General features: G+C 45.7%; 1 protein-coding gene across 3 annotated transcripts; it reads right to left on the bottom strand.

Annotated features, from left to right (window-relative positions):
* Positions 1–1,051: 1,051 nt before the first annotated feature.
* On the bottom strand, positions 1,052–9,089 carry LOC106800106 (leukocyte immunoglobulin-like receptor subfamily A member 6). Of its 3 annotated transcripts, XM_087421169.1 has the most exons (8): positions 8,703–9,089; positions 8,444–8,479; positions 7,984–8,271; positions 7,526–7,825; positions 7,015–7,296; positions 6,409–6,708; positions 5,338–5,411; positions 1,052–1,841 (listed from the first exon to the last, which is right to left on the bottom strand). In XM_087421169.1, the coding sequence occupies exons 1-8, from the start codon at positions 8,749–8,751 to the stop codon at positions 1,782–1,784; spliced, it is 1,389 nt and encodes a 462-aa protein (XP_087277295.1). In that variant the 5' UTR covers positions 8,752–9,089; the 3' UTR covers positions 1,052–1,781. The 3 variants fall into 3 exon arrangements, with proteins under 3 accessions (XP_087277295.1, XP_014649654.2, XP_087277296.1); XM_014794168.2 differs by lacking the exon at positions 5,338–5,411 and having other exon boundaries at positions 8,703–9,086; XM_087421170.1 differs by lacking the exons at positions 5,338–5,411; positions 7,984–8,271 and having other exon boundaries at positions 8,703–9,085.
* Between the last annotated feature and the right edge of the window lie 3,140 nt (positions 9,090–12,229).

Below are 12,229 nucleotides of genomic sequence, written 5' to 3'. Positions count from 1 at the left end.
CTGAGTCATTTCTGCCCCCTCACCACCTCTTGTCCTCCAGACAATAACTCTTCACCTGAGACTGTGGATTCTGTCTCCATGCTTTTGGCAAGTGCACTAGTTGGAGACAGTAAGAGTTTTTAATTGTTGTTGTTGTTTTTCCATAATCAATTGATGGACATTTGGGCTGCTGTGACTTTTTGTCTATTGTGAACAGTTCTTTTATGAACACACTTTCATAAGTGTTTGAATATCTGTTTGCAATTATTTTTCTTTTCTTTTCTTTACTGTGGTAAGAGCACTTAATGTGAGATCTACCCTCTTTACAAATTTTCGTGTCTGGTGCAGTATTATTAAGTATAGGCGCGTAGTTGTATGGCAGATCGCTATAATTTTTTAGTCTTGCATAAGTGAAACTTAAACCTGGAAGGAGATTTTCTAGATCATATGATAATTCGGGGTTTAACTTTTTGAGGAACTGCTGAATTGTTTTCCACATGGCTTAACCATTTTACTTACCCACCAGCAGTGTATAGTGGGTTCAAATTTCTTCACATCCTCATCAACACTTGTTATTTTCTTTTTCAAATTATGGCCAATCCAATGGGTTTGAAGTGATATCTCATTGTGGTTTCATTTTCATTTCCCTAATGACTAATGAGTTGACCATCTTTCATATGTTTGCTGTCCACTTGTATATGTTTTTTTGGAAATGCCTATTCAAGCCATTGGACTATTTTTTTTTTAATAGGATTGCTTTTCGTTGTTGAGTTAAAGGTATTCTTTTTACATTGTGGATAGTAGACCCTAATTAGATACGTGATTTGTAAATTTTTTTCCAGTTTTGTAATTTATCTTTTACAGTCTTGATCATCTTTTTTAATGAACATATATTTTAAATTTTGATGAAGTACAATTCATGTAGTTTTTTTCTTTCACAGTTTGTGTTTTTGTGTCATAACTGAAAACTATTGGCAAGTCTAAGCTTATTAAAATTTACTCTATGTTTTTCTCACATTGGCACCTTGAAGTTGGCCATGAAGGGAGTATATACACCAGAGAAACTGGAAAATGCTTTGAATCAGTGTTTTTAACAGTGGGTTTTTTCAGGAGCAGTAATAACTGTGCTATCACTTCAAACAGCAATGTCTTGATTCCAAGTGATGATATCTCTGCAGAAACTACACAGGTATCATCTGATGAAAAGTGAAGGGATGTGCAGTCCAGAGAGGGTGTTAGGGCATCATTTTGGATTTACCTCTTTCAGGCTGGCTCTTTGTTATTACAACTTATGGATTTATTGAAACAGATTACATGCTCTGAAAGAAAAAATAGAGACTCCTAATACACATACCTACGTCAAGGAATGTGGAAATTAGAAATAAAGAAAAAATGGATTACATGAAAGTGTACCAGACCATGAAAGTGTGAGGAGGTGTGGACCCAAATCTGCCATGTGGGATACATGCTGATTTCACAGAAAGGGGGAAAGACAGGAGCCAGTCAAGGCAACTCAGCAGTGTTCAGGAAGGAAAATTCCACAGTTTAATGGCAGAAGAGTCCAGACGTTGTCCCTGCACATGAACAATGATTCTTCCACCTCACAATGACCCACAGACGTTTCACACAACATATGCCCCAGATGCTCTTCCAGAACCTCCTGGGCACACAAGACTTATTTCCAAGCCTCTACCTCTCTGAGCAGTGCATAGTTCTCTCTTGTATTTACCTCCTGGCTGCATCTTGGGGTCCTCTGGGGCTGTGCCGAGCCTGAAAGAGCAGAATCCCGAGGACCACCAGGATCACGGCAGCCACGCCCATCCAGATGAGGTTCCCCACTGTGTAGTCTTGGGGATGCGTGGCTAGGAATTGTGGAGAAAGAGGTCACAGAGGTCAGTGCAGAGAAAAATCACCCCAGGATCCCTGATGTCCACCCAGGCACCTGTCTCCCCTTGGCAGTATGTGACCCTCTGCACCAGCCCCATAACTGAGAATTTCTATTGCTTGCTACTCTTGGAGTCTGACTTGCATTGTGATGGGAGGATGGTGTCAGCTGCTCCTCAGAATCATAAAATAGTGGGGATGGTTGAGGAGTTGATATGACTTAAGCCTTTCCCCTGGGCTCTGTGGTCTTATGATTCCCTCTGTTTTTCATGAAATAACTATTATGCTGTCCCTTAAAGAATCCTTTCTCTGTTGTAGAAGGATTCCCTCTGTTCTCATTGGATTCTATCAGTCTTCGTGTGGTCTTTTGAATTTAGACTTTGCTTTTGAACCTCTTTGGAACAGAGTTTGGATGTGCCCCCAGAGCTCAGGATTGTTGAGAAACCTGGTCTCCCAATACAGAAATAATTGAATTCTTGTATGCTCTCTGTTAACTCTGGGATAGTGACCACGCATGCTAACTCTTCCAGACATGAGAGCTTCTGTTCATTCAACAACTGAAGACTGAGGACCCATGGATGAGAGGTGGGTCATATACACATGAGAGAAGAGAGAAAATTCAATCCATACAAAAATATAGCATCAGTTGGGTTAATTACAAGAAATAAATTATGTAATGAGGAGGTAGGTCTGATCTACATGGTGTCACCGTGAAGGTTACACTTGGAGATGATGATTCCCGAATAGGAGAAGGAGCCTGAGAGGAGCCACGTGAAGACCCAGATGAAGCACATCACAGGCTGCAGGAAGAGCAGGTCCCCAGAAAGATCTCTGACTGTTCTTCAATAAAGAATAAAATCATGTCTGTGAGATATAGCTGGGTCCAGAGGAGAAGGGGAAGTGAGATTTGAGACAAGCCAGAAATGACATTACAGATGAGGGAGTTTCCATAACTGTCATCATCATCATCACCATCATCATTCTCTCTCTTTGAAATAACTCTGGAAACTGCTAGAAGATTTCAAAGAGAGAAGACTAATCATTCAATTTTATATTTGAACTTTTCCGTGCTAAAATGCTGGATAAGAAAGTGAGTTGCAAGAATGTGTGAATTTCTCAGCTACCTTGATATTAAAATCATGTAATGGTTAATGACACTCAATAAATACTACATGAAAGAAAAAATGTAGATAATCTCTATCCTCTCCATTTCTAATATCCCAAACCAAGAAAATCCACACTCCTAGTATTCAACGTGTTAAGCAACAGGAAAATCAGTGGTTTTATGCATTGGGCGAGCACAAAAAATAGGTAACTCTTCAAATCTATTCCAAGCAGTGTTAGATTAATTCTAGTTATACATCTCAATGTAAAAATTCTAAATAAGCTTATACTGGTCAAAAGTACAAATTAATAATAGACGTCACTTGGTGGGGTTAATATCCAGATGTTTGACACTAATAAGTCTTTTAAATATATCTCACCATGGCTAAAATTAAAGAGAAAAAATTCAAGAGATGTAAAAAGTCCAGAAAAAATTCCTAATTTCTATAAAGGAAATAATATTTTTTTCTAATAAAATCTGAATGTAACAGAAAAATGGACGGATGTAGAGGTCAATACTGTTATACATATACAAAATATAGATTTTTGATGCTTTTGCCTTAAAACAATTTGGATTAAAAATGAATATATTATCTGAAAGTGACACTCAGATATATCTTAACATTTTACATTGTCCGCATTTTCATATAATATTTGATACAAATAAAACTGGTGCACAATCTGGAAATAAGTGAAATTTCAATTTCCTTGAGGTTAATGAAATTATTGTCAGTAAATCAGAGAAGATCAATTGAAAAACAATTGAATGGTGGAGAATCTGTAGTAAGTTGATGAGACATAAAATTAATATAACCAAGCCAATATCATTGTTATCTATATTTAAATATTTATAAATTATAAAAAATCAAAGATCTTACTTATAAATTAATAAAGCCATTGAACAAATCTTAAGCTATAGGTGTAGACAATTTTATGAAGAAAACTTCAAAATGCATGTGAAGTCCTTAATAAACCCTCCTTTTAAGCATCTTTTGTAAGAAAACTTCCTATTAAAAAGTTACTCTCCACAATGAATGTATAAATTTAATCTAATGCCAATGAAAATAGGAATAGAATTGCCTATTTTTGTCATAAATCTTTATAAGTTCAATTTGTAAATTTATATATGCAAGTTTTGCTATTAAAGTTCTCAGAGAAAGAAAGGAATAACAGAGAAGTTTGCACAGAAAATGCAGAGTAGATGTGAGCTGCACACAGACGTGCTGTGCAGTGCTCCCCTAAGTGACCCCAGTGAGCCCTGCATGGTCCCTCCTTAGTCTCAGGTGTGCACTGAAGGCTGGAGGCCTCCAGGTGAGCACAGGAGGTCTGTGCAGAGCAGTACCCATGGACAGGGTGCTTCTCTTTATAGGAGAGAGTCTGGTGTGGACCCCATCTGCACCCACAGCAGATCCCACCTTGGCCTGAGCAACCTACTGTCCTGATCTGAGAGGGCTCTGGGACCCCCACCCCCACATGTGTGTGTGAGGGGCTTCATCTAAACGTTTCTTGGAAATGAGAAACAGGAGCTGCCAAGGGAGTGTCCGTCTGTCCTCCAACTCTCCCAGCCTGTCCTCCTCCATCATCCCACCGTCTTCCTTGGATTCCAAGTCAGTCCTGGACACCAAAGGCTGCAACCCTGCCCTTCTCCTTCTTTTCCACACGTCATCCAAAACTGGTCAGGGGCCTGTGAAACAGGGATTCTGACAAGGGGAGGTGGCTTTTGGTAGAAAATCCCACAGTTTTTGTGTGGACTGGGAGGGTTGAGGTGCTAAATCAATAGGGTTTCCAAATCTTTGCAGTCTCCACAATATTGTGGCTTTCTCTTGCTAAGCTGAGACTCCAGGCCTGATGGATTAAAATCACATGCACCTTCCCCCTGTCTCCCTCAGCTTTTTTTTTTTTTTTTAAAGATTTTATTTATTTATTTTTTTCCCCCCAAAGCCCCAGTAGATAGTTGTGTGTCATAGCTGCACATCCTTCTAGTTGCTGTATGTGGGACGCGGCCTCAGCATGGCCGGAGAAGCAGCGCGTCGGTGCGAGCCCGGGATCCGAACCCGGGTCGCCAGCAGTGGAGCGCGCTCACTTAACCACCAAGCCACGGGGCCGGCCCTCCCTCAGCTTTTTAATCCTGATAAGGGCAGAATTACTGGGAGAAGCAGGACAGGCCCAGAGAGGGCTGGACCAGGAGCAGGTCTGTGATGAGCCACTTCGCAGATGCCCTGGAAGGTCAGAAATGAAAGGGCCTCTGGAGGTCATGGTCATGCAGCTCCCCCTTATTCAGAGGACTAAAGGCTTTCTCAGAAGTTCGCCCTCCCAGGAGAACTGAGCCCACACACCCTCAGCTCCACCTACTCAGGGGGTCCCTGCCACCTTGATTCCTAGATGAGCACCTCTGTGGGATCTCCCCCTGCTCCTGGCTCCTGGTGAGTGGCGATGCTGTGGTTCTGAGATGGAGACACCAAGAAGTCAGTAGGCAGGGGCCTCTGTCTTGTAACTTCAGTCTAATCTCATTTCCTCTTAGGTTCACCAAGTCTCATTCCATCCCTCTCCCATCCTCAGCCCTGTCTGAGACTACAGGGATGGGGTGTCCCAGGGCTGGGAGGTTCCCACTAATTTCCACCCTCTAATGGGCTGGATTTCCTCTGTGGAACATTCCCTGTGCTCCAATTATTCCATCATTTCTCAGACTTTCCTGTAGATGGGGCCCAGAGAAGACCTGAGCTCAGAGAGGACAGGGACAGGGGTTCCCCACCTGAGACCAGGAGCTCTGGGACCAGGGATCTGTCCAAAATCACCAGCTCAGGGAGCACGGAGACCCCGCAGTGGATCACACCCCATATGTATAAACCAAAGTTGGGGGAAGTGACGGCAGTTGATCTTCTCCCATCTTCAGCCCGGCTGCCCCTCTCCAAGGCGGGCCTAACATCTCCCTCTGCCATGATCGCCCCACACATTGTCTGCCCAGCCTAGAGCCCCTGGAGTCCTGTAGTCCCCGTCTATATCCCTGCCAATTATCCAGGTTCCCTGGGAGACAAGCCTGTCCTTGAATATCTGATGGGGCATTAGATCCTCAGAGAGACTGTCAGAATGACCTGGGTGGTCTGTGCTCCCTCTAAGCAAAGGAACCTCCGTGAATCCCCAGTTGTTGAGATGGGCCCTGTGGGTGAGGGGCTGGGATGATCCTGAAGTACCCACCTCACTCAAACCTTCTCCTACATCTGCCCTGTGGCCCCTGCAAGACTGTCCTTCTCCCCACCTGACACCTTCTAGATCCAGATGAGTGGGAAGGGGGTGGGTCTGAGGGGAGACTCTGAGGGTCTTATCCCCTTCTGGGTGACCCTCCCTCTAGACCCCTATCTCCATTCTCAGCCAAGACATCTCTTGAGGACAGGGCCCCAAACAGATCATAGGGACAAAGGGAACAGGGCTGGTGCTCCTCACCTGAGACGAGAAGTTCCAGGGGGTCACTTGGGAGTGACAACAGGTAGGGGGAGGTTCTGTCTGAACCGTAGCACCTGTAGGTCCCCTCGTGGTCTGAGGTCACAGGACTGATGGTGAAGTTGGCCTGAAAGGGTGCAGCTGTGTCCTGCAGACGAAGGTGCTGGGGAGGAGCAGGTGACCCCTCCTTGGACAGATGGAAGGTATCCAAGTGGATCTCAGAGCGACATTGCAGGGTCACATTCTCTCCCCAGGACACTGAGGGCCCTGGCTGGGCCAAGAGGGAGGGTTTCTGGTACATTCCTGGCGGGGGGGAAGGTTGTGATGTGTATAAAGCTGCCTCTTACCACATGCCCTTGACACTAAGCTGAAGGACCACTGTCTTCTCTCCAGGGACTCTGTCTGTGACCCCCTCTCAGCTCCTCTCTGTCACTCTGGGTGGGTCTCTTTTGTCTCCTTGTCCCTCACCCCCCCACCTCCCTCCCTCTCCCTCGACCACTGCTCCGTCTCAGCCTCTGCTCCAGGACCCTTTCCCTGGACCCCATCACCACCAGGGTTGACCGTGTGCCCAGGGCCCTGAACAGACACTCAGGACATGGGGCTCCTCACCCACGATCAGGATGTCCAGGGGGGTGCTGGGGGCCGACCACACATAGGAGAGGTGGTGTCCACTGTAGCATCTGTACTGTCCCCCGTGGGTGTGGTTCACAGGGCCCAGGGGGAAGTCAGGGCTGTGCTGCCCATGAAGACGCTGGGGGGGTGTGAGCCCCTCGTCCTTGGTCAGAGCGAATCTGTCAAAGCCGGCCTCTGAGTGACACTTGAGTGTCAGGCTGTCTCCAGAAAGCACCAGTGAGCCCGGCTGGGCTAAGAGGGAGGGCTCCCTGTACACACCTGGAGAGAAGGGGATGGTAGTTTTGGATGGGACTCACATCCCACATTGCCCATTGGGGCCTGCAGTGAGAGTTCTCATTTTTCAACCCCCTAAACTTCTCACTTTGTGGTTCACGCCCCATGAAGACATGTCACCAAGTCCCCATCACCCTCAGGGCTCCACTGGGCACAAGGCTTACATCAGTCATTTTGGGGTCCTAGGAAAGAGGTGGGTCAGGGAGGCCCTCACCTGTGACTTCAAGATGCAGAGGGTCGCTGGGGAGTGACCACGCATAGGGGTAGGAGCTGTGAGAACCATAGCATCTGTAGGTCCCCCCATGGGAGGTGTTCACAGGGCCCACAGGGAAGACAGCCTGCCCCCTCCTACGATAGGTCCTCAATTCCATGTGTTGGGGTGGGTCAGCTCCTCCCTCCTTCAGCAGATGTAAAGTTTCCATTGTGGACTCTGAGCTACAGGAGAGGGACACGTTCCCTCCTGATGCTACCACAGGTCCTGGGTGGGCTGAGAGGGAGGGTGCTCTGTACACTCCTGAGGGAGAAGGAGGGAGCTGTGTTAAAGGGGGCCCATTAGCTCACATACCCCAGGTGTGGATTGTGAGGACTAGGGTCCCCTGAGCCCACACTGTGTTCCTTTCCTCCCGTGAGGAGGAGCCCACAGTGGGAGGGGACCAGGCTCCTCCCTCTTACCTGTCACCACTAGGGGCAGGGGGTCACTGCGCTCTGACCAGCCATTCCCACTAGTGTGATATGCACACTGATATAGCCCTGCAGTGTATGAGCTCACAGATTCGATGGAGAAACTGGCCTTGTTGCTGTAGTCCTGTGGGGCCTCTGTATCCAAGGGTTTAGAGACCCTCTCTTTATACAGATGATAGACATCAGCCTGCAGAGACCCCTGACACCAGATGGTGACAGGGCTCCCCCTAGTGATCATCAGTCCTGGGTCAGCCCAGATGGAGGGTTTAGGGGGTGCTCCTGGAAAGGAATCAGACCTCAAGTGTCAGTGGAGCCCTTCTCCCCTCAGCTTCCCCAGCTGTCACTCCAGGCCCCTCGCAGACTTGTCACCTCAGGCCAGATCATCTGACCTTCCCCAAGCTTCCCAGAAGGGTTCATTGGGCTGAAGTGGGAGGTGTCGGGGAGGACTCACCTGCCCGTACCTGGTTCCATGGGCCCCAACACAGCCCTAGAAGAGAGTTCCCTATGAGAACGTGTCCCCCAACCCACACATAGAAGCTGCAGGCTTGGTCTGTGCTCCTCCGCACTGGGGTCAGATCTGGGGCTGAGCACATCTCTCCTCCCTGCAAGAAGTTCTTCCCCGAGTGAGTCTCCTGAATCTTGAAGTCTCTCAGGGACCAGGACCTAGAAGAAGAGGGGATCTCATCCCTCCTCTTTTCCTCAAAACTCACCAAGGCAGAGAAAAGCAGTGAGAGTAGGTGTCCCAGTGTTGCTTCCCATGGTCCCCAGCCATTCAGATGACCTATAGGGTCCACAGAGCCCAGTAGGACAGACAGATGCATGGGAAGTGATAATATCAGGGCTTGGTGACACATCACAGTTTCCTCATCTGTGGCCTTGCAGGAAGGGGAACAGCCCCTCCCAGAGCCTCACTATGCCCTCCGTGAAGGATGGGGCTCAGGATATAGTAGGCACTGGGGATCTTCCAGACCAGATCGGACACTCGCCAGACCCCACACACTCTGCCTCCACCTCATGCCAAACCCAAATCCAGAGAGCGACACTTGTCCCAGAACATGAGGCTTGGAGCAGGCAGGGGAGGACCAGCCCAATTTCTGTTCCAACTCTGACTGCGCCTCTTATAGAGGCTTTGTGACCTGGGGCAACTCACTTCCCTTTTCTGAGCTTCTGTAAATGCAAATTTTCTTCCTTTCTTTCATCAGTTAGGCAATCAGCCAAATTATATTTAGCAGTTATCATGTCCGTGTGCCAGGAGCTGGAGAGTCATTGGTGAAGCTGACAGAGCCTTTCCTGGGACTCACGGGGCTCAGATGAATGAAGACAGACATTACTAATATTTAAGTGGCAAACAATTCAGTTATAGTCTTATTTTAATACAAGTTGGAAGAAAAAAGAAAACTGGACTATGACATTCAACAACAGGTAGACGTCCAGCAAAAGGAGTCTGGGTTGTGAGGGATCCTTCTGGCAAAGCAGTGACCCAAGGCATGAGCAGCGTTAGCCCAAAGGTGGAGATGGGTGGGGGCATCCTCGCCCAGAAGATATGAGCTGTTCTCAGAATTGAGAGCAATCAGGAGAAGGCTGGGCTTGTCACCCAGGATCCTGAGCACCATGCAAGTATTTTGGATTTTATCTTTAAGGCAATGGGAAGATTTTAAGCAACAGACAGGATGAACAGATTTCTGTTTTAAAAAGACTACCACCATGTAGAAAGGTAATGCATGAAGGCTCTATAAATAATTAACTCTACTAATAAAAAAACTCCAACATTAATCTGGCCCTTGGATGATGAGTTGATCAGTATTTTAAGTCATGTACATGGTTTTCTGATATAATGGTTGCACAAACCTATAACACAAAGTACATTTACAGTTGAGTGTAATGAGACAGGATGGCTTTTTGGACCGGCAGGTTGGAAAGGAGTTGGCTAGGTTCAGACTGGCTGAGGGAGGAGCCCAAGGAAGGCACAGAATTGTTAAGTAGCTCTGTTTGTGGGTGTGCTTGGGGTGTGTGTGGGTAACTGTGATGAGTTTGGTTCAGGGGGAGAGTTGTGTTTGCTGCGGCTGTGAGTTTAGCTCAGACCTGATCATTCACAGCCCTGAACATCAGGTGGTGCAACTTGGATGTATTTTGAAGGTAGAAACAGTTGGAGGTGTTTTGAGCAGGGCAGGAGCAGACCAGACGCGGTTATTAGAAGAGTCCTTCGGAGGCGGTGAGAGGCATGAACTGGAGAAAGGAGTGGGGACCGGGATTGGAGGACCAGGAAGGAGGCAGATGTGATGACACAGATGAGATGTCCTGAGTCTTGTGATGGATCAGGATATTGTTAAGAAGGACTTGGGGGGCATAGTGGTGTGGATTTGATGATTGGATGTGAAGTGCAAGAGTGAGGAACTGAAGGCTGGTCCCCTCTCTGTCTTGGTGCCTGGAGGAGCCAGTGGGGCCATCACAGGGAGGAGGACCTGGGGAGAAGGAGGCTGGGGAGATGCTTAGAAGACTGACCACTATTTCTCAGAAGAAAGCATAGCTTTCCCTGTTGATCAGGGATTGTGGTTTTACTTCTCCCCAAACACTTCCCTTTACTGACTCCTTGTTTCTCTAAGTCAGCACCATCTTTTTCTTTATCATCCTCCTTCAAAACCTCTGAGTCATTTCTGCCTCCTCAGTGCCCCTTCCTCCTCTGGGCAGAGATCTTTATGTCACACTGTGAACTCTTTCTCCAGGCACTGGGTAAGATCATGGGTTGGAGGCAAAAAAAGATTTAATTCTTTTAAAGATTAAGAACTTAAACTTAATAAACTTAAACATTCCCAGTGAACAGGGACCTGTGAGACAATTCATGTCATTGATCTGCCTGCAAAAGAAGATTGACATTAATGAAGAAAAAAATATTTGAAGAAATAAACAGCTGACCATTTCACAGATTTATTGAGTGTCATACATTTACAGGTCCAAGATGCTCAGCAAATGCAAAATGTGATAAGCTTTAAAAACCCTGCCTATGCATGTCATAATCGTAATCAAACTAATGAAAACCAAAAAAAAAGCTTGAAAGCCTCCAGAGAAAAATGCCATGAAACACAGGAAAAATGATTTAAATGATTACAGATTTCACATCAGACACCACCAAGGTCAGAAGATGTTAAAATTCTGAGAGACAAGGAGAACCAACTGGAATTCTTCTGGGTATATTCTTGAGGAATGAAAGCAAAATAAAGTCATTCTGAGAGGAAGAAACACTGAGAGAATTTGTTGCCAGCAGACTTGCTATAAAAGAAATAAGGAAAGTTCTTCAGGCAGACAGGAAAATAATTCTAGAGGGAAATTTGGAAATTCAAGAATAAAGGCAGAGCAAAAAATGGTAACTATCTAGGTAAATGTAATAGAATATGTTTCTCATCTTAAGTTCTTTAAAATGTGTTTTGCTGTCGAAAGCAAAACTGATGACATTGTCTGGTGGGATTTTAATGTCTGTAGACGTAACACACAGAACAGCTGCAGCATAAAGGGATGGGGGTGAAAGGATCTATATGGTGTTGGGCTTCTTCATTTCTCTTGAAGAAGTAAAGTGTTAAACCTATGTGGACTCTGTGAAATTAGGTGTGTATATTATAATACCTACAACAGCCACTTAAGAAACAATGTGCAAAGAGTTTCAGTTAGAACACCAATAGATAACTTAAAATGGAATACTAAAAAGTATTCCAAAAAGCCAAAATAAAAGGGAAGGGAAAGGGAAATTCAAAGAAGAAACAACAGAGGGAATAAACAGAAAACAAACAATGCAATGGTAAATCTGAAAAGAACCTTCAATAATTACATTAAACATAAATGGTGCATGCACAACTAATGGCAGAGATTAGGACTGGATTAACAACAACAAGTAAGCACCAATCTATGCAGTCTGCAAAAGGTTTACTTTAATACAATGATGTAAATATATTAAAAGTAAGAGGACAAATATGCTATGCAAACATTAATTAAAAGAAAGCTTAAGTGGCTTCCTAAGTTTCCCACTGCTGCTGTAACAAATTAGCACAAGCTTAGTGGATTTAAACAATAAAAATTTATTATCTTACTGTTATGGAGGTCAGAAGTGCAAAGTCAATCTCACTGGGTAAAGTCGAGGTGTCACAGAGGTGGTTGCTTTTGGTGGGTCTGCAGTGAGAATCAGTTTCTCGGCCTTTCCCAGCTCCCAGAGACGCCTGTAGTACTGCGCTCCTGACCCTTTCCTTCC

This window comes from Ceratotherium simum, chromosome 33 (assembly GCF_057802395.1).
Source record: "Ceratotherium simum simum isolate JZ-2026a chromosome 33, ASM5780239v1, whole genome shotgun sequence".
In the NCBI taxonomy this organism is placed as follows: Eukaryota; Metazoa; Chordata; class Mammalia; order Perissodactyla; family Rhinocerotidae; genus Ceratotherium; species Ceratotherium simum.
Note: the sequence above shows the minus strand (reverse complement) of the source record. Positions and strands in the feature narration are given on the sequence as shown.